This window comes from Camelus ferus, chromosome 22 (assembly GCF_009834535.1).
Source record: "Camelus ferus isolate YT-003-E chromosome 22, BCGSAC_Cfer_1.0, whole genome shotgun sequence".
Taxonomy (NCBI): domain Eukaryota; kingdom Metazoa; phylum Chordata; class Mammalia; order Artiodactyla; family Camelidae; genus Camelus; species Camelus ferus.
Window position 1 is genome coordinate 20863808 of NC_045717.1, and position 26141 is coordinate 20889948.

General features: G+C 51.4%; 2 protein-coding genes across 4 annotated transcripts; one reads left to right on the forward strand and one right to left on the reverse strand.

The window, feature by feature from the left end:
* The first annotated feature begins 12132 nt into the window (after nt 1-12132).
* Nucleotides 12133-18537, forward strand: ATG4D (autophagy related 4D cysteine peptidase). Its single transcript, XM_006192514.3, has 10 exons — nt 12133-12761; nt 13493-13576; nt 13658-13831; nt 14118-14394; nt 14468-14532; nt 15934-16064; nt 16996-17074; nt 17151-17227; nt 17308-17427; nt 18003-18537. Exons 1-10 carry the CDS (start codon nt 12530-12532, stop codon nt 18183-18185), a joined length of 1422 nt encoding a protein of 473 aa, XP_006192576.3. The 5' UTR covers nt 12133-12529; the 3' UTR covers nt 18186-18537.
* Nucleotides 18214-25971, reverse strand: KRI1 (KRI1 homolog). Of its 3 annotated transcripts, none has more exons than XM_032465644.1 (19): nt 25818-25971; nt 25632-25705; nt 24867-24972; nt 24405-24513; nt 24136-24190; nt 24011-24057; nt 23619-23715; nt 23452-23529; nt 23027-23163; nt 22600-22726; nt 22428-22523; nt 22166-22336; nt 21288-21363; nt 21106-21194; nt 20890-21016; nt 20672-20802; nt 19923-19987; nt 19712-19807; nt 18214-19114 (listed from the first exon to the last, which is right to left on the reverse strand). In XM_032465644.1, the coding sequence occupies exons 1-19, from the start codon at nt 25909-25911 to the stop codon at nt 18775-18777; spliced, it is 2115 nt and encodes a 704-aa protein (XP_032321535.1). In that variant the 5' UTR covers nt 25912-25971; the 3' UTR covers nt 18214-18774. The 3 variants fall into 3 exon arrangements, 2 of the variants coding, with proteins under 2 accessions (XP_032321535.1, XP_032321534.1); XM_032465643.1 differs by having other exon boundaries at nt 24011-24060; XR_004314317.1 differs by having other exon boundaries at nt 19069-19114; nt 21106-21226; nt 24011-24060.
* Nucleotides 25972-26141: the final 170 nt, after the last annotated feature.

The following is a 26141-nucleotide window of genomic DNA, read 5'->3' on the forward strand; positions in this document are numbered from 1 at the left end:
GCAGCTCAGGCCCCATGAGCCCCTGCCCTCCCGCCCCCACCCCTCCCGGCCAAGCCCGGTCTCTTTCCAGGGGAAGGGCACTCCTGGCCTCCATGCTCCTGCCACAGCCTGTCTGCCTGATGCATGCCTGGGCCGGCACACCTGCCTGGCAGGTTCTGCTGCCAGAGCCCTCACCCACAGGGGCTGCCCCACCCAACCTGCACCCACTCTCACTGAGCTGTGTCCTTGCCTCTGAAATTGCAAAATGTCTCCCTCAGACTCCCACCAATCCAGAGAACCAGAAGAGTGCAGCAGGACTTCCCATTCTCTGCTCTCTGTCTCCCTCAGACCAGTCCTGAGGCATGAATAAGACTGCTGGGAGGTGCAAACTGATGACTTTCCCATGGCCAGAGACCAGAGCAGTCATGGTTTGGAGGGTCTCAAACTGGAAGTCTGAGGGCCAACTCTGGCTCACAGCCACAGGGTTTGTTTGCTTGGCTCAGAGGTTTCTCATTCAAACATCGGTCTGAACTCTACAGACACTCTGTACTCCAGTCGGTACATTTGTTTCTCACAGGGGTACAGGTTAATTCTGCTATGTACTAGCATTGAACAAGTAAGTACGTATGTTGTAGATACTGACAGCCAGTTTCTATGCTGTCAGAGAAGGAAGTTACAAATAAGCAATTTTGTGCTGGAATGGGGTTATCACTAGGGAATATTTATTTTAATAGATATGAAAATAAATAGAGATATGAGGGTACACACACATATTTCCTAGCTCTGTCTGCTCTAACACCCCAGTACCCAGAGAACACTCAGCACCCAGATCTTGGTTTCTAAATACCATTTTCCAGTACAAGAAACCAGGGCTCCTTGGAGAAATGGCTGCTTCTAGGGCTGGGACAGAGGAAAATGCACAATGATCCTGGAGCATCTTCCAGCAACAGGAAGGGCAAAAAAACCCCAAAAACAATGGCAAAAGGACACAGGAGCCAGCCTGAAAGAACTCCCACTGGCCAAAGCTGGAACAATTTGAACAAGATAAATAGCAGTAGCATTGGCATTATAGCCAAAAGAATAAAATAAAGGTCCACAAGTCCATACTGATTTAAATACATGATTAAATCAATTTTAAAATGAGGGAGAAGGAACAAACCTTCACAGAAGAATTCCAATTAACAAAAGTGAAACTGATGAAAAGAGAAGGTCACCATTAGAATACCGCTATGACAACTGCTGCAGGTAGAATCCACTGATTGATGAGAAAATTACTGGGCAAAACTTTAAGCCTCAAAGTTTCTCCCTCTGAATATTTTTTTTCTCCTGGGTTTAGGTAATTAGGTTTATTTATTTATTTATTTAATGGAGGTACTGAGGATCAAATCCAGGACCTCCTGCATGCTAGGCACGCACTCTACCACTGAGATATACACTCCCCTGCTGAGTGTTTAGTAATCACCTTGGTGGTCTTAATCTTTGTCCAAAATTTATTGGAAACTCTTCTCCCTCAGTGGGGAAGCTAAGTTCCCCTCCCCTTGAAGTGGGGCTGGACTTGGTACCTTACTTCTAAAGAATAGAGTATGGTCCACTCAAAACCCTGAACATGGATGTTACTAGCAACTTTGTTCAAAATTGCCAAAACTTGGAAGCAACCAAGGTGTCCTTCCGCAGGTGAATGGATAAATAAACTGTGGTACATCCAGACAATTGAATGTTAGTCAGCTCTAAAAAGAGATGAGCTATCAAGCCATGGAAAGACATAGAGAAAACTTAAATGCATATGACTAAGTGGAAGAAGCCAATGTGAAACGGCTACATGATGTAGAGTTCCAACCATGTGACATTCTGGAAAAGGCAAAACTATGGGGCTAGTAAAAAGATCAATGGTTGACAGGGGATAGGGGGTAGGGAGGATGAATAGACAGAGTACAGGGAATATTTAGGGCAATGAAACTATTAGGCACAATACAGTAGTGATGGATACATGGCATCTTCCATTTGCCAAATCCATAGACTACACCACCATGAACCCTAAAGTGAAAAACTATGGACTTCAAGTGATAGTGATTTGTTCATGTAGGTTCATCAGTGTACCAAGTATACCCCTGTGGTAGGGGGTGGCCGTAGTGGGAGAGGTTGGGGGAAAGCATCAGGACTCCTTTTTGCTGGGGGGAACTAAATTTATTTATTTATTTATTTTAATTGAAGTATAGTCAGTTACAATGTGTCAATTTCTGGTGTATAACATTATGTCCCAGTCATGCATATATATACATATATTTGTTTTCACATTCTTTTTCATTAAAGGTTACTACAAGATATTGAATATAGTTCCCTGTGCTATATTACTTATTATTATTATTATTATCTTAATGGAGGTGCTGGGGATTGAACCCAGGACCTCCTGCATGCTAAGCACACACTCTACCACTGTGAAGGAAAAGCTGGGCTGGTCTAACAAGATAACTCACAGGTCTAGGAATGTGAAGGAGAGGCTGGGCTGGGCTAACAAGATAACTCACAAGTCTAAGTATTGGAATACTGATCTGAGTTCTGCTGGACTAACTTATAAATCTAAGTTAATTAGTGTTGGTTTGCTGTTTATGTTTTTTTGCTAGCCAGCTGGATTTTCAAAGATACATATCTGGCTTTGGAATGTTGGTTTGCTGCCTCCCCGCCTCCACTTTTGTGATGATAATGCTGCTAAAGCTGTTCCATGCCTATTGGCAGAATACCCCAAGCTTGTACTTTACCCTATAAAACCTCATGCGCATGTCTTGGAGGTGCTCAGAGCTTGGGAGTAGAAGCCCCTCTGAGCCCGCCGGTGTAATACATCTGAGTACTCCAACCCTCCAAGTGGTGCTTGTTTCTTGACTGGCCTGTCATTTCCGTAACACCACTAAGCTGAATCCTCACCCAGAATTTTGTTTCTTTTTAAGGTTGAATAGTGTTCTATTGTATTAGTATACTTATTAAAGATTCTAAAAGGCTCTGGGAAAAGGCTCTGAATTGGGAGGCGGAGGGGAGGAGAAGTCAACTGGTGGTGGGTCAGAAACTGGGCAGAGCCCCGCTCTTCTCACCTGCTCACCCCAGGCCTGGAAAACTGCCAGGGGAAAATCTGACCTCATTCTCCAGCACACATGTCCTGAGTTACAGCTTGGGTTAAACCCAGGCCAAGGGCTCATAAAGCTGTAGACATGTGTAGGGGGCCAAGCCCTCAGGAGGCAGAGGAGGCAGGCCCTGATCTTTTCCACAAGAAGCCCTGTTGGTTCCCCTCCCTGCACCCTTCACTTCCAAGTGAGGCTTGGAAACTTGGAGTCAGAACCTTCTCTCTTTCTCTCTCCCTCACACTTAGACATTAATTTCACAGACTAGATAAGGAGTGAAGTAGAAAGAACAGCTGGGCAGAGGTGTTGAATCAGCAAAATGCAGAAGCCTGGAGAACAGAAAGAATGCATGAGTAAAAGGAACGGAAATCAAGTCAGTTGGGCAGGAGTGTGGCTGAGGGGGAGGAAAAAGCAGGGGTGGGAGGTAACACTGAGTGTGGGTAGGGCAAGAGTCAAGTCTGGTGGACCTCAAATGCCAGGCCTCTGAAGTCTAACCACCATCTTGCTTAACCTCTCTGACTGCAGTATCCTCATCTGTAAAATGGAGTCACGAAAATCTTTTTTGTTCTCCCGGTGATCTTGTGAGTATGAATGCAATCATCAGTAGAAAAAGCTAACACATTGCCTGGCCCAGAGCTAACCACTTGATAAATTTCCGGCATTATTTTTTAACAGCTTTATTGAGATACAATTCACATAGCACACACCTCGCTCATTTAAAGTATGCAATTCTATGATTCTTAGTGTGTTCGCAAAGTTGTATAACCACCACCACAATCAATTTTAGAACATTTCATCACTCAAAAAAGAAATTCTGTACCCATTGGCAGTCACTCACATTTCTTCCTTCCCTCCAACCTCTAGAAACCATTAATCTACTTTCTGTCTCTATAGATTTGCCTATTTTGGATATTTCATGTGAATGGAATTTTACACTATGTGGTTTTTGTGTGTGTCTGGGCTTCTTTCACTCAGTATGTCATTCCTTTTTATGGCTGAATAATATTTCATTGTGTTTATCCATTTATCAGCTGATGGACACTTGAGTTGTTTCTCCTTTTTTTGGCTACCTTAAAAATTGCTGCTAGGAACTTTTGTGCATAGGTTAGTGTGTGTGTGTGTGTGTGTGTGTGTGTGTACACATATTGTCTTTTTAAAAAATTTTTAATTAAAGTGTAGTTGGTTTATGTTAATTTCAGGTGTAAAGTGATTCAGTTAAACATATACCTACATATATTTTTTTCTTTTCAGGTTCTTTTCCATTATAGGTTATTACAAGAAATTGAATATAGTTCCCTGTGCTACACAGTAGATCCTTGTTGTTTATCTATTTTATATATAGTAGTGTGTGTCTGTTACTCCCCAACCCCTAAGTTGTACCTCCTAGCCTTTTCCTTTTGGTAACCATAGTTTGTTTTCTATGTCCATCAGTCTGTTTTTGGTCTGTAAACAGAATTTTTATCTTTTTTTTTTTAGATTTCACATATACATGATATCATATATGTTCATTTCTCTTGGGAATATACCTAGGACTGGAACTGTGGGTCATGTGGTAACTTATACTTAACATCTCGAGGAACTGCCAGACTGAACTGCCAGACTTTTCCAAAGTCATTGCACTATTTTACATTCCCACCAGCAATATACAGGGGTTCCAATTTCCTCACATCCTTGCTCATACTTATTATTTCCCATCCTTTTTTTTTTTTTTTTTTTACAGCCATCCTGATGGAAGTGAAGATGCATCTCATTGTGGCTTTGATAGTGATTACTTTCTGTTACCATTTTTATTGATCCCAATGCCCACACTGCAGTTCATCCTTCCTCTTGTCCTTCCCCTGCTCATGACCCTCCCATAACTCCTTGGTGCCCTTTGAAGAAAGTTTAAGCAGCCCAGGACATTGGCTTCTGGCTCTTGCAATGCCCCCTCCACCCCATATCATACCTCTTCTCTGAATCTCCAAATCTAGCATCTGCTCCTCATGGTCAGAGAGAGGCAGGCTTTGGGGTCAGACAGATGTGGGTTGGAATCCTGGCTCTGATGATCTCAGGCAGGTAGATTCACTTCTGTGAGCCTCAGTTTCCTCATCAGTTAAATGGAAATCATAATTATTCCCCCTCTCATAGGGTTCAGTGAGACAAGTCATGTGAACTCTTTAGTGCAATGCCTGGCATTGGGTAGGGGCTGTATTCATCAGGATTTGTTTAGTTGAAAGTTCCAGAAAAAAAAAATTAAGTTCAACTGAAAAACACCTCAAACTGGCATGGAGGCGGTGGTTAGAAATGAATTGTCTCATGCAACTGAAAATCTAGAGATCTAGGAGTTGGGTTGACTTTGGGCATAGCTGGATCAAGAAGCTCCAATGTCACCAAGAATCTAACTCTCTGTCTCTTGGCTCAGCTAGGTTTTCATCTCATCAAGCTCTCTTTTGGGTGGCAGAAACTCTTCCTGGCACTATAGATCTATTATTCCCACTCAGTAGCAACTTGGAAAGATACCCAACCACACCAGGGTTTCACCAGAAGTCCCAGTACTGAATTTCATTGGCCCAGCTAGGATCATGTCATAACCAACCCAGTCTCTTGGCCTGGGGGAGTGGACTGCTCTGATTGGCCAAGTTGGAGAATGTGGGCGGAGTCAACCCAAAATGACCTGAGCATCTTCATATGGGCCATTAGGAGTCCCCAAACCCTGTTAAGTTTCATTTCAGGTACCTGAGATGGGAAGGCCACGGGACAACAGAAAGCTCAGAAATTAAATTTGGGAGGTTCAGTTTAGGGTCAGTTGAGTTTGAAATGCCTGCCAGCCATCAAGTGGTGCCACTGAGTCATCAACTGGATATGAGACGTGTTTGCTTGGTGTCTCGGTGGCTCACATTCTTTTTTATAGATTTTATGGAAATATAATTTCATTTCCTTTTGAAGGATGCTATGGAGAAGTGTAATTATTATGATGTATAGTTTCTCCACCTGGAGTTAATTGCCTTCTTTTTTTTCTTTAGGTGTCTTTCTTAGAAGTTCTGGCAATTCATCTCAATTCAACTTTCCAAGTGATAAAATCCGCCAGATAATCTGTAGGTAGCATTCTGTTTTCCTCCTGTGTTCTTTTTTGCTGAGGAATTCCTCCTGCCACCCTCCCAGGAATTCTCTTCATCTCTTTCCTATGTTGGGACCCCTGTTTTCTCAATCTCGTGTCTTCTTTTTTTCTTTATTTACCCCTCTGTTTTTGTGGAGTGCATCCTGCAATAACTTTCTGAGAATACAGGAGCATGCAATATAACATTTTTGAGCCCTTCATTTCATGTTTTGAAATGTCTTTACTTGCTCCTCACACTTGATCAATATTTTGGCTGGAAATAGTGGTCTGGATTGAAAATCCTTTTCTGACAGAATTTCGAGTCCTTAAACCCATTACCTCTTTCCTTCTAGTGTCTTTAAATGTACTCTTTATTCTACTGGGATTGAACATTCTTCCTTTTTTTTTTTCTGGCTAATTGCTACTCATCCTTTAGCTCCCATGATAGATATTTCTAGGGCAGACCAATATCTATTGAATGAAAAACTACATTCAATTAGGTGACTCCCTTGACTAATTCTGGCCATTGAAATGTGAGTGGAGATGACATACATCACTTCTGTATGTCAGTTACTTCTGAGGAGGCATCAAAAAGCCCACGCATGCTTCTCCAGTCTCTCTCTTGTCCTACTGTGGTGACTGAGGCACTGAGTTCCAAGATGATGCAGCCACAAGATGGTGGGTGCCTTTTCAGTCTGGACCCCTGCAGGACTGTGTGGAGCTGAGCTCAGCCCATGTAGGATGAGTAACTCGAGAGAGAAGTAAACTTTGCTTGTGTTAAACTCCTGAACTTTGAACTTGTTTGTTATTGCAGGGAAACTTGACCTATGCTAACTAATACAGAGCCCAACTTAAATGTGGACTTCCTGAGAAGTCCTGGATCACAGCCCCCAAACTAGATTACCTCCCGCTATTGTAAGCTTGAATTTTCCTATGTGACCCTTGTCCCCATCGTAACTATGTAATTATTTGTGTGATAAGTTCAACATCTGTCTCCTGTATCCCACCTCCAAGACCCCAAGAGGAGACAACAGTGTTTGTGTTCTTGCTGTAGCTCAGTGCCCAGCACAGAGCATGGCACATAGTAGGTGCTCAGGATACATTTGTTGAATGAAAAAAGAGTTTGCCATCCTTTCAGCCAAACAGGCAGCCATGAGCACAGCTCATTTCTGGAGCATTCTCTCACACAACTATTGGTGTGATAGTGACATGAGAGGCAGGACAAGATAGATGGGTCCAAGGGAGAAAGGAAGTTTGACTAGGAAAGTGGAAAGCATCTTTACACATCTTTATGTTTCCTTCAAGAGAGTGTAATTTATTCTAGCAACTGCTCAGTCTGGGGGAGATTATTTCACTCAGGGGCTTGAGAACCAGGTGGAGAGGCACAGAAACATTCTTGGAATGGCTGAGAGACCCACAGTAAAATTCACACACTGATGCCAAGATACAACCACCAGAAGACAATCCTACCTTGGATTCCACTCAAGTGCAATTTTGTGTCTGCACCCTAGTGTTATCGTACTGATTTATGTTTTCAACTTTATTGGGGGCATCCTTGACATACAACCAACTGCACACACTTCAAATGTTCCAGTTTCTCTGCATCTTCACCAGCACTTGGTCAGGTTTTTCATCTGAGCTGTTCTGGTGGGTTGGTGGTTGTATCTGATTGTCCTGCTGTTTTGCATGTTCTAGATGGCTGGTGATGAGAATCTTTTCATAGGCTTATTTGACATTTATTTATCTCTTGTGAAGAGTCTGTTCAAATCTTTTGCCTGTGTTTCTATTGGGTTACTTTCTGAGTTTTAAATGTATGATGGCTAAGAAGATTACCCCTGAGAATAACAGTAGCTCTCCTGCTGTATGAACTTTATTTGTGATCCTTTACTTCCTCATCTGTAAGATGGGTATAATAATTATATCAAACTTATAGGGTTGTGCTGAGGGTTAAATGACTTAAGACAGAGAAAGCCAGTGGGACCAGGCTTGAGGGAATCAATTCAGGTCCCTGAAGAAGCCAGCTGTGGAGACTCAGAAAGAGCTGGGAGGAAGCCTTTAGGATAGCTAAGCTCCATAATCATTCATTTAGTCATTTAACAAACAGTTTCTGTGCTTCCAATCTTTGGCTTTTTTGTGTCTTTTGGCTGGACACCCACCAAGAGGCAAACTCAGTTTTCAGGTAACAGAAAGACTTTGGCAGTAAAAATTCCCAGTAAAGTGGTGGTTGCTGTGTGCCAGACAGTGTTTTAAGCATTTTGCATATTCATTTCGTGCTTCTCCCAAATCCTAGGAAGTAGGTACCCTGGTGGGACACAATGGCATGGTTGGTTGGTGGCATGGTGATACATGGGTTGGTAAAGGAATTTACCAGAGATAAAGTGTGAGAATAGAAAAGGAGTTTATTAGGTTTCACTGTCATAGACAACAGCAGGTCACACAGACAAGAGGTGCCTGTGTGAGCCCCAAGGGCCGGTTGTGGGGTCTTTTATAAGGTAGGGTCACAAGGTGCCTGATCGGCTTGTGTGCAAGTCTCTAATTGGTTGTAGGTGAGGTAAGAGGTTTGGGGTCGGTGAAGGGCGGTGGGGTTTGACTCTGATAAGGTAGGCTGAAATGAACTAGCCTGGGCTACTGTGATATTAGGCATTACCTGGGGCTATTAGTTTGTTAGGGGAAACACGCTCAGTAAAGAATGTACTTTATCTGTTGAGGGATCACAGGCAGACATCTGAGAGCCCAGAAATGGGGGTCGTTGGACTTTGAAGGATGTCTGTTAGCTTGACAGGTACTACTATTATTACCCCATTTGGCAGATGAGGAAACCAAGACAGAGAGAGACAAGATCACCTGTCCGAGCCGCCTGGCTGCCAGCGTCTGCCCGTGACTGTTAATGCTGCTTTAGGAGCATGACGACAACCAGAGACAGACAGTAAGTGGACTGACAGATCCCGGGAAGGGTGGCAATGAAGGCTGGGTTGGGGGAGACAAGGGCATGGGACGAAAAGCCAGTGGGGTGAAATGCAGGATCAGTTGGGGTGCCTTAACCTGAGGAGCCTGGGGGACATCTCTCAGGGTGGGACAGGTGGCAGCTGGACCCTGGGTGGGGTCAGTGATGGAGGGGTGTGGATGTTGTGGCTTTACTTGTAAGGAAGAGGGGTGAAGAGAAGGAACTGAGGGTCACACTGTGAATCATCCTCCTTCTCTAGGAAGGAACCAGCTGTGGTCATGGTGGGGGGCAGGGAGCTTCAGCCATCAAACCAAACAGAAAGGATCACCTATGGCCACCCCAGCCCACCTGTCCCCTGTGAGGCTGTAAGCTCTCCTTCTTTTCTGCAAGTTGTTTGAGCGCCTACTGTATGCCATGTTGAGTGTTGAGGAGCCAACAGTGACCAACAGTGGCCTGCCCTCATGATGTGGTGGAGACAGAGGTGATCAACATAAAAATTATAGGGTAGGGAGGGTATAACTCCATGGTAGAGCACATACTTAGCATGTATGAGGTCATGGGTTCAATCCCCAGTACCTCCTCCAAATATAAATAAATAAACCCAATTACCTCCCCTTCATAAAACAAAAAAAAATTATAGGGGGGAGGATATAGCTCAGTGGTAGAGCACGTACTTAGCATGCAAAAGGTCCTGGGTCCAATCCCCAGTACCTCCGTTAAAAAAGTAAATAAATAAATGAACCTAGTTAAATTTTTTTTAAATAAGAAAGACAACATAAAATTTATATATAAATATAAGATCAGCACTATGGTCTGAACCTTTCCCAGAATTCATTTGTTGAAATCCAACTCCCTAAGGTGATGGTATTAGGAGGTGGGGCCTTTGGGAGGTGATTAGGGTGAAATGAGGTCACGAGGGTGGAGCCTCTAATGGGATTAATGCCCTTATAAAAATGAAGAGACACAAGATATTTCCTTGTCCAATGCACCAAGGAAAGGCCCTGTGAGGACATAGCCAAGAACAGTGGCCTCCCCAAGATCCCAGCCATGCTGGCACCTTGATCTTGGACTTCCACCCTCCAGAAGGATAAGAATTAATGTCTGTTGTGGAAGCCACTCCATGTGAGGTATTAGTTATAGGAGGCCAAGCTGACTTATACAATCAAGTTGCGATAACTTCTCTGGAAAAAAAAAATAGAGCAGGGAAGGGGGAAGGATCATAAGGGTAGAATTTTGAAGGCAGTCACACTGCAGGAATGACATTTGAACAAAGTCCTGAAGGAGGCTGAGGGAGAGCCATGCAGATATCTCAGGGAAGAGAGGTCTAGGCAGAGGGAACAGCTAGTGCAAAGGTCCTCAGGTGGGAGGGTACCTGTTGAATTTGAGAAAGGAGACAGGAGTGGCTGAAGGGAAGTGCATGAAGGGAGAGCTGAAGAAGGGAAAGTCAAGGAGGTGACTGTGCTTTTGTTAGCAGATAGAGGGACCCCTAAATTAGGAAGCCCAATAAAGTGTGGGTCCTTGTTGCTGGCTGTCAAAGAATTCTTGCAGCAGAGGCAGAGGGACCTAGTGAACAGCTGATTTATTGCTCAGAAAGGGAAATGGAAGGAAAGTGTTCAAACAGGGAAAAGGAAAGAAAAACACTCAACTGGGGAAAGGAAGCACTTGAGCCGGGAGCTGTCAGCCAAGGTGGCCGGTAGAGATAGCTCCAGCTCCCCATCGGGCCGCGGGGTCTTTTATTAGAAGGCTCAGCCATCATTGTCTTCACTCCAGTGGTGGTGGTAATTATTTTCGGCTACTGGCTCCTTCCACCCCCATAGTGCAGCCCTGAAACAAAAAGCAATTAGCAGAAACTTCAGTGGGAACAAAGGAAGCAATACTGAGGTGTGTTCTTGGATTTTAGGGAGCCAGCTGTGGGATAAGAGAAATGTCCTGCCTTTTCATCAGCGGGGCACTTCCTTTCCCTCGCTGTTAATTAGCCAGAGTCAGTAAACTTGCCTAATCACCTCTCTCACTTTCTTGCCTTCTGCAGGTGGCACTCCCTCCTCCAAATCGTCATCCAACTTCCTTCTGCCAGCTGAGGACAGAGCCCTTGGGCCAGCCACTAGAGGCCACCCTCTCTGCGGTTCCCAGGGTCACTATACTCATCCTGCCTTTGAGGTCATGGTTGGCTTTCACTGAGCCCTGCCTCAAATGCCATGCTAAGCGCTTTACCAGGATGAACTCAGCTCGTCCTCCTAATAGTCCTCTGAGTTAGGTGCACTGAAATTTTTTTCAGTTTTATTGAGGTGTGATTGACATAAAACAAACCACACACATTTAACGTGTACCATGTGATGAGTTTTCACAAGCTGGAAACCATCACCACAGTCAAGGTGCTAAACACATCCGAGCCCCTTTTTATCCCTTCCTCCCACCTCTCCCTACTCCACCCCCAGGTAACCTCTGATATGCTTTCTATTACTAAAGATGAGGTTGGATTTTCTAGAGTTTAAATAAGTGAGACCAGAAAGTGTATACTCTTCTTTTTTGGTCTGGCTTCTTTCCCTCAGCAAAATTATGAAGATTCGTTTATGTTTAAAAAAATATTTTTGGCTTTTTTTTGGAGGGGTGGTAATTAGTTTTATTTAATTTTTTAACTAGGTTCATTTATTATTTTTTTAATGAAGGTACTGGGGATTGAACCCAGCATCTCGTGCATGCTAAGCACGGACTCTACCGCTGACTTATACTCCTACCCCTTCATTTATATTATTACGTGTATTTGAGCCCGTTTTTGCTCAAGGGGAAACTGAAGCACATAGAGGTGTGGCTTGAAGGGGGAGTTTGGAGGAGTGGGTGTCACCACACACGTTTCGGCCCCCTCCCCGCCCCAGGCTGAGGCTGGGTCTGGGTGCGCAGCCCGCAGAGGGGCGCTCTGATCCCCGGTCCGAAGCGGGCAGGTGCAAAACGCGCAGGGGCCCCGCCTGGCGGTCAGTTCCCAGCGCCCCGGAGGGGGCGCGGCCGGGGGCGGGGCCGGGGCGGGGCTTCCCGGCTCTGGGGCCTCCGATAAGGACCTGGAGGGGCTCGGGAGCGCCTGGGCGATGCGATAAGGCGGGTGGGGGTGCGGGTCACGGCGCGCCGCGGGGAGGCGCCGCGTCCGGAGGCCCTAGCGCGGCCACCCGAGACCGCGGCCGGGGACCCAGGCTGGGGGCCGGGCCGGGGCGGGGAGTCCGGCCGTGTCACGCCCGCCTCCCTCCCGGGGCCAGGGCCGCTAAAATGGCGGCGGCGGTGACAGCGTCCCGCGCCGGGTCTGGGGGCCTGGCTGCCGCGCCGGGGGCCCACTAGCGCCTTCCTGGGCGCCCGCGTCCTGGCCGCGTCCTGGCCCCCTGGGGCGCTCGCGCGCGGCCCCCCGGGCCCTGGGTCCGCCCTCCCGGCGCGCCCATGAACTCCGTGTCGCCGGCCGCCGCGCAGTACCGGAGCGGGAGCCCGGAGGACGCGCGCCGCCCCGAGGGCCGCAGGCCGCGGGGCCCCCGAACCCCGGACCCCAACGGCCTGGGGCCCTCGGGAGCCAGCGGCCCCGCTCTTGCGTCGCCCGGGGCCGCCCCCGGGGAGCCCGACGAAGTGGACAAGTTTAAGGCGAAGTTCCTGACCGCCTGGAACAACGTCAAGTACGGTGAGGAGGTGGGGTTCTGAGGTGGGAGCGAGCCAGGTGTTCAGGCGGGCAGGGGGCCTCGAGGCCGGTGGGAGTCTAGGGGGGAACCAGACCCTGCCCCTGCCAAGTTCCACTGTTTGTTCTCCTGTGAGTCACCTGTGGGTCGGTCCCTCCCCTGCCCTGCCCAGGGCGGGCCGCTGGCTGGCGGGTCCAAAGGAGAATGTATTTTCAAGTCTCAGGCGATTCCCCATGTGACCCTGGGCAAGGTTTTTTGTTTCCCTGTGCCTCAATTTTCCCTTCTGTCAAATGGGTACAGTCATCAGAACAACTTCAATTCATCCTGAATTAATTGCAGACACTCATGTGGCTGTTATTAGGGGCCCCGCCTCCTTCTAAGAGGACTAGCGGATTCCCCAGAACTTTCCCTGAGATAAGGGGCCGGGATGTCCCCATCTCGCACATCGGGGAATGGAAGCGCTGTCGCTGTCATCTCTCTTTTTCATTAAAAATTTTTTTTTTTTGCGAGGGAGGTAATTAGGTTTATTTGTTTATTTATTTACCTTCAATCAAAATTTTTATATTGGAAGTATTGGGATTTGAACCTAAGACCTCTTGCATGTTTAGCACGCGCTCTACCACTAAGCTATATCCTCCCCTCTTGCCGTAACCTTCCCCCCTCGTCCTAACTCTTATGTAGCCTGTCTGTCAAGCAAGTGCTTCATCTTGCTGAGCGCTGCCCCTTGTCTCCCCAGGTTGGGCAGTTAAAAGCCGGACCAGCTTTAGCAAGATCTCCAGCGTCCACCTCTGCGGCCGCCGCTACCGCTTTGAGGGCGAGGGTGAGCTGGTGGCCCGTGGCTAGGGTTGGAAGAGGCCCCCAGGGGTGTTCCTGGTGGCACCTGACAAGGCCCCTCTTGTAGGTGACATCCAGCGTTTCCAGCGGGACTTCGTGTCGCGCCTATGGCTCACCTACCGCCGGGACTTCCCACCCCTGGCTGGAGGCTGCCTAACCTCAGACTGTGGCTGGGGATGCATGTTACGAAGTGGACAGATGATGCTGGCCCAGGGCCTGCTGCTGCATTTCCTGCCCAGAGGTGAGCGGTGAAGGGGGAAGGGCACAGGAGGAGTATAGCACCAGCCACACGGACCAGCAGTATTAGAACTGTTTGTCAATTAAGAGTTTAAAGTCGTGTTAGAATTGAGTATAAAGTAAGTTTGGGGGGAAGTGAGAATTGTTTATAAAATAAGTTTAAGGAATGTGAAAGTTGTAGTTAAATGTGGGGTCTCTGGAGCGTTACAGTCGTGTGTACATCGTGAATAATGGGAACTGTGTCCCCACACACACTGGCACTGTATGACTATTGACTCCATCCCTACCAGACTGGACATGGTCCCAGGGTGCGGGCCTGGGCCCCCCTGAGCCATCAGGGTTGGCCTCTCCCAACCGGTACCGTGGGCCTGCCCACTGGATGCCTCCGCGCTGGGCCCAGGCTGCCCCTGAGCTGGAGCAGGAACGCCGGCACCGGCAGATCGTGTCCTGGTTCGCTGACCATCCCCAGGCCCCCTTCGGCCTACACCGGCTGGTGGAGCTTGGGCAGAGCTCAGGCAAGAAGGCGGGTGACTGGTATGGGCCATCACTGGTGGCACACATACTCAGGTGAGGGCCGCTGCTGAAGACATGGGAGCCACTGGGTACCCCCAGGAACTCAGGCCTCTCCTCCCATCCCCAGGAAAGCTGTCGAGAGCTGCTCAGAGGTCACCCGCCTGGTGGTGTATGTTTCTCAGGACTGCACAGGTAAGGGGCTGGGAGCCAAGGTCACAGGGTTCTCACCCTGAACCAGCCACTACCTCAGCTGCCTCTTGGGACCCACCTTCCTCAGAGGCTAAAACAAGTTCTGCAGCAGAGGGACCCACACTGGGAGGTGCTCAGGACCCCTCCGCTCCCTCTGGAACCAGGAGAGACTTCAGAGGCTTCTCCCTGAGTAACAGAGTAAAGAACATAAGGAACCCCTCTCTCAGGGAGTTCCTCTCAACTCACTCTTACTCTGTGAACAATTTTAACATGTATGAAAGTTGGGCCTCCTCTGCCTCATAGGGCTGTCATGAGAATTAAGTGAGTCAATAATACAATAAAACCCTTAAAACAGTGCTTGTCGTATAGTAAGTATTCACTAAATATTAGCTATGATAGTCATTATTCCCTGTCACCCTCCAAATCAGTTTAGAAAGGGTCTTAATAGGAGCCTCCGTGGATTGGTATCAGGAAATCTACAAAACCTGTACATTTTCATGAAAAAATATAGGAGTTTGGGGCAAGGTTTGATTAGAGAACCGTTGTTTTAGTCTGTCAGGACTGCTGTAACAAAAATATCATAGACTGGGTGACTTGTAAGCAACAAGAATTTATTTTTCACAATTCTGGAGGCTAGAAAGTCCAAGATCAAGGCACTGGCAGTTTCGGTGTCTAGTGGGGGCCTGTCCACTTCCTGGTTCATTTTGCTGTGTCCTCAGGTAGTGAAAGGGCAGGTGAGCTCTCTGGGGTTTCTTTTATAAGGGCAGTGATTTCATTCATGTGGTTCCCACTCTCATGACCTCATCACCTCCCAAAGGCCCCACTGCCCAATTCCATCACCTTGGGGGTTAGGATTTCAGTGCGTGAATTTGAGAGGGACACAAGCATTCAGACCACAGCAGCTGTGTTTCCAGAAAAGGTTGAATTTACTCTTCTGGTAGCCAGGAAGGGGCTTACATGGCCACAAGGGGAAGGCGGGAGAGTGGAGGCCAGCAGACAGGACTTGAGGAGGGACACGGGGACATTCGGCTGACTGGCAGACTGCTCCATGCTCCCATTTCCACCTGGGCAAACCTAGGTGCTGAGTGTCAGGCCTGGGACTGGAGAGGCTCTCCAGGCTGTGGGAAGGCTCTCTACCTCTTCCTGGTTTTATGTTCTTTGTCAAAATCTCAGGCCTCGCTTGCCCTATCTGTATAAAGTGGGAATGTCCACACCTGCCTAGAGGCCCTGGGATTGTCTGGGGGAGTTGATCGGGAGAGCACTGGAAAGACCTCCTTTTCCATCGATGACAGGAGTGTCATCCCAAGAGGTTGCTCAGGCAAGGCTGGGCCGCTGGGGATGGAGGGCCACACTCTGAGTCTTGAAGGGCGGGCATGAGTGTGACCTGCTGCCCTGTCTTTCCAGTGTACAAGGCAGATGTGGCCCGCCTGGTGGCCAGGTCAGACCCCACAGCTGAGTGGAAGTCTGTGGTCATCCTGGTGCCCGTGCGGCTGGGTGGCGAGACTCTCAACCCTGTGTACGTGCCCTGTGTGAAGGTAGGTTCAGCCAGATTCCATCGCACCTCCTCCCAGGAGCCCTCCTCACTTCATCTTGAGTTACGTGTTTATGCTTCCTTCATCAGTTTGTCCAGTAGTTATGGAATACCTGTTATGTGCCAAGAACTGTCCCAGCTGCTGGGGATTCAGAGGTGAACAGGCTACAACACATGCCCTCTGACAGTGGACATTCTAATGGGGGAATGACAGACAGTGGATGTGCAACCAATTTGACAGATGTGGCATTATAACTCAGGCTCTAAAGGAACCAAAACTAACACAATGAAGGGCAAATGGGGGTGGCTGCACAGCCTAGGAAAGCCCCTCTCCGGTCAGAACCAAATGAGAAGCCAGAGGGTGCTTCAGGCAAAGGGAACAGCAAGGCTGGAAAGACCCTGGTATGTTTACACTCAGAATAAAGGCCAAAGATCTCTCCCACAAGACCATGCACCACATCCCTGTCTCTTCCTTAACCTTATCTGTCCCCACTCTCTGCCTCACTTCACACTGCTCCATTCACACAGGCCTCCTCACTGTTCTCAGAAGACACCAGCCTCAGGGCCTTTGCACTTGCTGTTTCCTCTGCTTAGAGTGCTCTTTCCCAAGATGTACTCAACTCCCTGTCTGCTGAAACCTCTTCTCTCAATGAGGCCTTTCCTGACCCCTACTTAAAATTGCAAAGCCTTTTCCCCTCCTTTGTTCTTCTCCAGGGTGTTACCACCTTCTGACGTAGCTCATTCATCGTGTTCCTTGTTCTCCCACATTAGAACATTAGCTCCATAAGGGCGGGGTTTTGTCTGTCTTGGTCACTGCTGCCCCCCAGAGCCCAGCACAGGCCTGGGTTTGTACACACTGGGCCTCTGCTAAGAGTTTGCTGAGTGCGTGACAGCACCTGCTGAGTCCTCACCTTTGCCCACTTTCTTCCCTGCAGGAACTCCTGCGTTCCGAGCTGTGCCTGGGCATCATGGGGGGCAAGCCACGCCACTCGCTGTACTTCATCGGCTACCAGGGTAGGCCTGCCCCATCCTGCTTCCTCCCAGCCCACCTTACCCTTTTCTACTCCTGCTCACGCCTCCTCCCCTGCAGATGACTTCCTGCTCTACCTGGACCCTCACTACTGCCAGCCTGCTGTGGATGTCAGCCAGGCTGACTTCCCCCTCGAGGTGAGCTGGGCTCCGAGGGGAGACGGGGAGGTTGGAGACATGTAGGAGCTCCCTGAGCCTCCCTTGTCTGTCTGCCCCAGTCCTTCCATTGCACCTCACCCCGCAAGATGGCCTTCACCAAGATGGACCCAAGCTGTACCGTGGGGTTCTACGCTGGAGATAGGAAGGAGTTTGAGACCCTCTGCTCAGAGCTGACCAGGGTGAGCAATGCATGCTGGAGGCCAGGAGGCAAAGGGCAGGACTAGGGTAGACGGAGGGACAAAGGCCTTGAGGCCAGCAGACCTGGGGAGGCCATTTCCAGGCTATGTTGTCAAGATTGTTATCCTGCCCACAAGCTACAAGCCCAGCTCTGATTAGAGCAAAAAAGGGCATGAAATGAAAATTTTAAGGGGACATCTGCTTCCAGAGGCTCAAGTGGCAGGACCTTATGCTGTTCTTTGACTCTGTTGTCCTATCAGAGCTTTACCCTCATGACAGCAAGAGTGGCCACCAGCCTCTCTGGGCACTTTCAGTGGAAAGGGAGCCCCAGCTTCCCAGCAGATAGAGAAAACCCCAGGGCTGCTGTTCATTGGCTGCACGGGGCCACACACTCATCACTGAGCCAATTGCTCTGGCCGGGGGGTGTGGAAGGCACTGATTGGCTGGCCAGCATCACTGCCCTGGAGGGATGGGAGTTGAGTTCAGCAAGCACTTGATAAAATATACCTGTTAATTATACCTACTGGGATCAGTAACACCATCTGGGGCTGAGCTGCTCTCTCTCTCCTCCCACCAGGTCCTCAGCTCCTCCTCAGCCACAGAGCGGTACCCCATGTTCACCCTGGTCGAAGGCCACGCTCAGGACCACAGCCTGGACGACCTCTGCTCCCAGCCCTCCCAGCCGACACTGCGGCTCCCTCGCACGGGGCGGCTTCTCAAGGCCAAACGCCCGAGCTCTGAGGACTTTGTGTTTTTATAAAGGGGAGGGGGTGGGGGAGAAGATGCGACCCTATTTATTTTTTTATTTATGTCACGCTGGGTGTGGGAGCTTGAACTCCCCTTGACAAGTGCAGCTGAGACCAGTCCAGGAGACCTCCGGGCTGGGGCCATTCAGCCAGGAACAGCCCGCACACCTGCCTCCCACCAGCTGGGCCCTCGTCGCAGGGCAGGGAGGGAGGGAGGGCCCCCGGGAACCCACTCAGGGCCTGACTCTGTACTGTAGTTTGCACTGGACCGCCCAAGCCCCTCTCTGGTCCCAGAGCGCCAGTGGCTGGTGGGAGTTGGCGGGAGGACTGTGGCCGCTGGGGGCTAATAAAGCCGTTTGACTAGAACTTGGCTATGGCTAGGCCCAGCATTTGAGGGATGGGGCTCAGGGTGTGTCTCAAGGTGAGGTTCCAAGTCATCCAGGAAGCTTAAGTGGGCCTCAGCTTCCACATCTGTAAGACGGGAAAACTCCCTTGCCCAAAGTTAGACGTGAGAGTCTATTGTGTCAACAAGAGGCGGGTGGGGGCACCCAGGGGCCTGAGTGAAGGAAAGGAGCCCCAGGACCCCTGTAGGCTTCCTTCAGCTCAGGGGCCGCTCTTGGGCCCCAGCTGCTTCCTCCGTTGCCGGCCCAGCTGGCGGAAGTGCAGCCGTTTGGGGTTGAGGCCAAAGGCCTGCAGTCTCTGGCGGCTGAACTCACGTCCACCGAGTGTTACTGTGGGGCCCAAGAGACGAGCCTTCTTGCCCCTCCTCTGCCTCCGGGGGGCCGGTTTCTCTGTGGGTGTCACAGGGGCTGCCTCTTCCTGTGCCGGGGGGCTCTCAGGCCGGGGCTGCTTCCTGCAGGCCCCATCAGGTGCCGGCAGCTGCCCCTGTGGGCTGGCTTTGTCTCTCTGTGGCTTCCCTGTGGCTTCCGTGGGCATCTCTGTCCTGGAGGAGAAAAGTGGTGGCTCAGTCCAGGCTGGTCATGATTAGGCCTGTTCCAGGACACACATCCCTCATTTTTACAGATGAGGAAAGGCGAGGCTCAGAGAGGCAGCAACACAGCAATTCAGGGGCCTGCCTGGGACTCAAAAGTGGGTCTGATGCCAAAACGGGGATTTTTCTGCTGAACCCTGAGGCAGGACTGGGTCACTGATAATTTTGATAGTTGAGCCTCAGCCTATGCTCAGTTATTTACACAAATTAACTCATTTTAGCTTTACATCAATTCTGTGAGCTGCTGTCACCTCTGATGTTATAAGAAGAGCTTATATCTACCCGGCATTTACTGTTTTAAGCACTCTACCTGAATTAATTCACTTAATCCTCAAAAAAACCTGACAAAATATAGACTATCTTTATCCCTATTTTATAAATGAGGAAATAGGCCCAGAGAGGGAAAGTGACTTGCTCAAGGTCACACAGCAATGGCCCAGCCAGGATTAGAACCCAAGTATCAGAGAAGGGAAGCCCCTCTCCCAAGGTCATGCAACAATGACTCAAACTGGGGCCTGGTGACCCCACCCCCAAACCAGTAACACTCACTCTGGGCAGAGTGATTTGAAGATCTGCCTCTTTTTCCATGTGTTCTGGGCCTTCTGGCTGTAGGCCCTCTTGTCCCGCAGCTCCTCCTGCTCCGACCTGCGGGCGCCAGGCGGACACACCTGTCACTGGGTGTTCTGGGTGGTGCCCATGCTTGACTGCCAGCCGGCCCACCCCTCCTCCTGGGGCACCTGGCCCAGCCACACCCCATCACCTGTACATGCAGGTCTTCTTCAGGGAGCACCACCGGTTGAGCTCCTTGTCATCAGCAGTGAGGATCTGCAAGGAAAGGGAGGGTGGGATCCTGCACCTGAGCCCTGGAGAGCCCTGACTCTAAGCATTAGTCACCTCATCAGTCAAGGCAGGGTAATGCTAGTACCACCCGTGTCACCATGGCCAGAAAGAACTGATCTCTGTGGAGGCTGCTTGATGTTTTTTGTTGGGGGCATCAGATAGTGAAACTAAGGTACAGAGAGGGTATACTTGCCCCTAGTCATATGGCACGGAAGTGGCTAATTTCAGATTATGGTTTGGGCCCTGGAGCCCTGACCCATGCACCATGGCACCAGCAGCATGAGGGCAGGGGTCTCCATGCCAGTGACTGGGTTTCCTAATTCCAGATGAGGCCCACGAGGTGGGGCTGTAATTAGGCCTATTTTACAGATGGGGAAACCGAGGCACAGAGCCGTAAGTCACATGTCTAAGGTTACATAGCTGGTGAGCAGCTGAGCCAGGGTTTGAACCTGTGCCCACTCTTAATGGCCACCCTGCTGCCAATATACAGTAACAGAAGTAATATTTCTGGGGCCTGCTGTGGGCAAAGCACTGATTGAAACCCCAGCCTCACAGAAATCCTTTGAGGCAGGTGCTATTATTAGTACGGTCATTAGCACTACCATTCCTATTGTTTGTAAGACGAAGAAACAAGCTGTGTCCCAGCACTTGCTCGCTCCAGGCTCCCACCTCCTCGGTGCTGAGCCCAAAGTCACAGGGCACCACCGTGCGGTACTTGAAGCGACAGGGCAGGTCATCGATGATGTCCTCATAGTCCAGCCGGTAATACTCATCCAGGTACTGCTCGAACGTCTTGTCCCCTGTGCGGGGAGAGAGAGCCAGGCTGCCAGGGTGTGTCGGGCCCCTCGCAGCCCCTGCCCGCCCACGGCCGCCCGCCTGGGCCTCACCGGGGTCAAACACAGGCTTCTCCTGCCCCACGGCCGCCGCAAAGGGAGACTTTCGCTTCTTCTTGCCCATCGCGGGGGCCTCACGCCGCTTCTTCCGAGGCTGGCTGGGGTCATAGTCGGCATCCATCTGCCAGAACATGTAGGTCAGGCCTGCCCTCAGGGTCCTCAGGACCCTCTGAGCACCCCCCACCCCGATCCCCAGCCTGTGGTACCTACATTGAAGTCGGGGTCCTCGCAGTGCAGCTCCTGCTGGCTCCACGCTCCACCCTGCTCCGGCCCAGCCCATGTGTCCCAATTCCAGTCATCTGGTGCCAGGGGACAGACAGGCAGGGATGGGCTAGGGGGTCAGGTTGGACCAAGTGCCCCCACCCACAGCCCAGTGCCCCGGGTGACCTCACCTTCAAGGCCTTCCTCTTCCTCAAATTGCGGCTTTTCCTCCTCCGTGGTGCCATAATATTCGTCCCCGAAGTACTTCTGCAGGGTTGGGGCCGGGAGGGTCAGCAGGGCCCACTGCCCCCGACAGCCTTACTCCCTCACCATACACGGCTCCCCGGCACCCCCGCAGGACCAGCTCCTGATGTGGGGGAAACCCTGTGTGTCCGGGCCCCTCTACTTCCTGCTCTCTGCCCCTTGTTACTGGCTGGCAAAGGCAGTTACTGCTAACCGTGTCACTTGTGAAGCACCTACTATGTGCCCGACTCTGGTCTGCATCTCACTGCATTTCTCACAAGCACCCCAAGAGACAGACACTACCTCCATTCTATTGAGAAACTGAAGCTTAGGATTGAGAAGCTTCTAGAAAGTGAAGGCTGAACTCTGACCACATAGCACCCACCCACTCCAGTTTCCACCTGCCCACCTACGCATCCTTAGTCTCCTACCCTGACCCCCCAGGTTTACTCTGGGGCAGCTCTGCAGTGCCCCTGGCCCCCACTGCTTTCCCCATCCAGCCCTCCCTGCCTATTTCCAGGGCCTGATGCTGTCTGTGTTCCCCCAAATACGACAATAAACATTGACTTCTTAGTAAATGGGCTTAAAGGAAACACAGCGACCCCACTGTTCCTTAAGCATTTACCAACTTAATGTTCAGTATACCTCTCAGGCTATCTGTAGAACAGCCCTGAGCTAGATGCTATAGCTGGGCTGCCTTCACAGACAAAAACACAAGCTCAGAGAGGTCAAGTCACTGCTCTGAGGCCACACAGCAGTGAAAGGACTGCTGATTCCTGAGCCACGCACCTGGCTGCCTGGCCAGGGTGGGGTCTGGGGGTCGCACCTGCATGAGCTGGTCATGCTGCACAGGGTCGAAGTCATCCTCGAGGTCCCGCTCCTCAAAGCCCAGTGTCTCGTTGCCCGTGACCTGCCGCAGCTTCTCCAGCTTGGCCAGAATCTCCTTCCTCTTCAGGTTCTTCAGTTGCTTGAGCTCCTCCTGCTTCTTCGCCTTTTCCTGGGGGCAGCAGGCCAGGGTAAAGGGAGGGTGTGGGCTCTCCCTGCAAGCCAGTCAGCCCCCAACCCCACCCACGCCGCTCCACACGCACCCTCCTCTTTCGCTCCCGCGTCTCCTCCCTCCTCTCCTTTCTGCGATCGTCCTTCCGGCGCACAGAGGATGCAATGCTCCGGGGGTAGGTCTTGACCTGTGGGCAGCAGAGATGATTCCAGGCTCTCCCAGCCTGGTCCTCCCCAGCCCCAGCCCTGCCCTGGGCCACCCACCAAGGCAGAGTCCGGCTCTTCGAAGCGAAAGTTGTACTTGTGCTCAAAGTCCTCCTGTTTCTTCAGAAACAGCTCCCCCTCGTCCGAGGAGTCTTCCACGACCAGCTGGACCCGGGGACCGGGGACCCTGAGGATGGGCTGGGGGTCAGCTGAGCCCCTGCACTCCTGTGCACCAGCACACTAACTCACTCAATCCTCACCAGAACCGTCTGGTGAGGGCTACCACTCCCCCCCCCCCATTTTACAGATGGGGAAACTGAGGTATGGAAATCCATTGGCAGGGCCACCTGGCTCCAGAGCCCACCCTCTGTGGCTCTTCCTCACGAAAGGCTAACTCTGCTGCCACTGTGTGAACAAGTAAACACCCAGGGTCTTTTCCATTCTGGCCAGCGTTGGCTCCAGGCCCCTGGGGGGCCTGGCTACTCACCCTTCCTCCTCCTCCTCCTCCTCTTCCTCCTCCTCCTCCTCTCCATCCTCCTTGTAGCGTTTGTTAAGGATGTAATCCCGAAGGAAGCGCTCCCCCTCATCCAGCTCTGGGTTGTTCCAGTATTCCTTGAGGTGAGTCTAGGGTTGAGAAGGGGAAGGGACCCTGGTCAGGAACTCGGGGACAGGGGAGGAGGGCAGATGTAGGCACCAAGTAGATTTAAGTGACTGCAACTCCACAGCCACCCCGTACAGTAGGTAGGATAACCCGCATTTCATAGATGTAGAAGCTGAGGGTCAGAAAGGGGCCCACCCCGTCTTCAGAGCACCTGCTCCTGGCTACCTTCTCAAGGGCCTGTTTCCATGAAAAGGTCAGATGGAGGTGGACCAGGCAGGGTGGTAGTTCAGCGACACTGTGTGGGAACTCACCAGTTCTTTCAGGGTGTCAGGGTTCTCAATTTCCTTCTGCCCCTTCAGCCATTCGACATAGTCGGCATCCTCCTGGGCCTGGGGAAAGGCCAGCGCTGAGGGTCTGCAGGGACCCCAGTACCCTGTCTCCACCACCAGCCCCCCGCCAGCTAGGCCCCAGTACCCACCTTCTCCTCTCTGCTTTTAGCTCGTTTCTGCAGCAATCCAGAGCCACCTTCCCCAGCGCTGTCCTCATCCTCACTATCCTCCATGAACTCCCGGAAGCTGCCCACGCAAGAGAACCAGCCTCAGGACAGGCAAGCTGGCCCTGCCCGCTGCCCCAAGATGAACCCTGGTGACTAAGTCCTGAGCTCTTCCTGACAAGCCCCAAGTGGTGCTGCGCCATAGAGGCCATGATCAACTCTATTTAACAGATGCAGAAACTGAGGCACAGAGAGGGCAAGTGACGTGCCCAGGAGCACACAGCCATGAAGTGACTGAGCTGGACTGGAACCCCAGCCCATCCAACTTCTGGGCCTCAACTCCTTTCCATTTGGCCACTCAGCCGGCCTGGGCTCACCTTTCCTTCAGCTGTTTCTGTTCTTCCACATAACTTTTCGACGAGATCTGCTGCAGAGAGAGTGACGTGGGCCTCAGGCCCAGTGCTGGGCCCCTCCACCCCAACCCAACCTCCACCCCACCCACCTGGAGTCTCTGATTGGAGGTCTCCCCATCGGAATTCTCCTCGTCGACATATTTGCTGTGAAAGGAAGGATGAGGGCTTCAGAACAGACTCCCCATGGCCAGTTGGTCCCCATGGGGTGGGGAGCTGTTAGGAGCCACAGCTGGAGGGGGCTGATGGGGTTCAGGTGGGTCACCAAGGCTCCTTCCCATCCCTGCCCCTAAGTCCCCCATGTGTCCCCCTGCCCTGGGAAGGCAGGGGCGGGGAGGGGTCACCCAGGCTCTCTCCTCACCCTTCTTTCTCCAAGATAACCTTCCTCTCATAGTCCTTCAGGTACATGGGCTGCACCTTCTTTGGTTTCTCCTCAGCTGCCAGCTCCTCCTCGCTCTCCGAGGACGATGCTGTGGGGCCACCAGAAGACATCAGCCAACACTCACACCCACACCCCACTTCCATCCCCAGGCAGAGAACAACACTGGGCTGGGCTGGGCCAGAGTCAGACCGAAGTTTCAAATCCCTGAGCCACCAGATCCCAGCTATGAAACAGGTATCACACTTGCTACTCGCTGGTAGTTCCTGCCAGTAACCATTTAGTAAGTCAGAACAGTGCTCAGCACACAGCCCTTATTAATGACCACATGTAATAACCTACGATACTCTGCTAACCAGTTTTGACTCATAAATATTCATTAAATAGTCACAACAGCCTATAAGACAAGGAGGCACCTGGGCCCCAGGAAGAGCAGCCCCAGACCTTTTCTCTGATAGAAGGTGGCATCTTTCTGATAAATGCGGGGATCCTTCTTCTTCAACAAGGAGAGAGTCCTGTAAAAGTCACGCTCCTGCTGGGGGTCAAATTCCTAGAGCAGGAAAAGAGTGGGGACAGACTTCAGAAAGGAGCTGTGATGGAGCAGTAAGGAACAGGGGCAGGTGGGCTGACCAGGAGTGGGAATTAGGGTGGAGGGAGGGGTAGTCTTTAGGAGGAAGCAGGGGGAATCCGGCTGAGTAGAGGCAGGTGGGTGGCTGGGTCTGAGTGGGAGGGGAGGTCAAACAGGTGGAGGGGGAGGGGCCCTCTTGGGGGTGGGCCACATAAGTACAGGATATGAGACAGAGGAAGGTAGAAGGCAAGGGGAGGGTAACTTCCTGGCGGGGAAGATCAGGGCTGATGTGGGGAGAAGCTGAGTGTCCCATGTGGTAGAGAGAAGCCCCACTTTGGGGAGAGTCGGGCACTGAGAAATGGTTAGACTCTCAGGGATGAAAAGGTGAACAAAGGATTCGCACCAGACAGATCAAAATGGGCAGATAGAACTGAGGTGGGGAAGGAGAAGTAGGAAGGATTTGGCCACCCCCTGGGGATGGGGAGGGCGCTGTGTCTGTCCCTCATGAGAATGGGGGACGGGAGTTGGACGCTCCCGTGGGGCGCGATGGGGTTGGGGGTTAGCCGCCCACTATAGGTCTGGACTGCGATGGGGGGCTTGGTCGCCTCCCGCAGGTCCAGGATGGGAGCAGGGAAGCTCACCACCCGCTCCTCGCTGGAGTCAGACTCGGAACTGGAGTCGCCGCCGCTGTCCCGGTCCCCGTAGCGATCTTTCACTGTGGGGCATAGATGGGACTCCCCTAGGTCAGCCTGGGGGACCAGATCAACCCCCACTTCCTGACTGCCCTGCACGCACCGGTGCCCCGCGCGCATGCGCCCCGCACTCACGCCGCTGCAGCTCCTCGCGCTCCCGGTAGCGGCCGTACCGCGCGGCAAACGCTGCGTTCACTCGCAGGGGTGAAGACCCGCGCGGCTCAGGCATGGCGGCTCTGCAGCCCACTGCGCACGCGTGTGGAGAGAGCCCCTAAGGAGGCGGGGCTGCTCACGGCCCTGCTGACCGCTTGCTTTAAATGGGGCGGAGCCTTATGGGCCGCGCCTAACCCCGCCCTCGGTCCTTCCGGGATCTCTAGCCCTGTGAACCAAGTCCCCGCCCATGGGCCACGCCTCTGCGGGGAAGGCTGCAGCCACCGCCCACCCCACTCCCCCACCCCC

Coding starts and splice junctions, on each gene's coding strand:
- ATG4D (XM_006192514.3), top strand. CDS start 12,530: ATGAACTCCGTGTCGCCGGCCGCCGCGCAGTACCGGAGCGGGAGCCCG. Junction 12,762..13,492: donor CTGGAACAACGTCAAGTACG/GTGAGGAGGTGG, acceptor TTGTCTCCCCAG/GTTGGGCAGTTAAAAGCCGG. Junction 14,533..15,933: donor TGTTTCTCAGGACTGCACAG/GTAAGGGGCTGG, acceptor CTGTCTTTCCAG/TGTACAAGGCAGATGTGGCC.
- KRI1 (XM_032465643.1), bottom strand. CDS start 25,911: ATGCCTGAGCCGCGCGGGTCTTCACCCCTGCGAGTGAACGCAGCGTTT. Junction 21,195..21,287: donor GGAAGAGGAAGGCCTTGAAG/GTGAGGTCACCC, acceptor CCCTGGCACCAG/ATGACTGGAATTGGGACACA. Junction 19,808..19,922: donor AAGAAGACCTGCATGTACAG/GTGATGGGGTGT, acceptor TGGCGCCCGCAG/GTCGGAGCAGGAGGAGCTGC.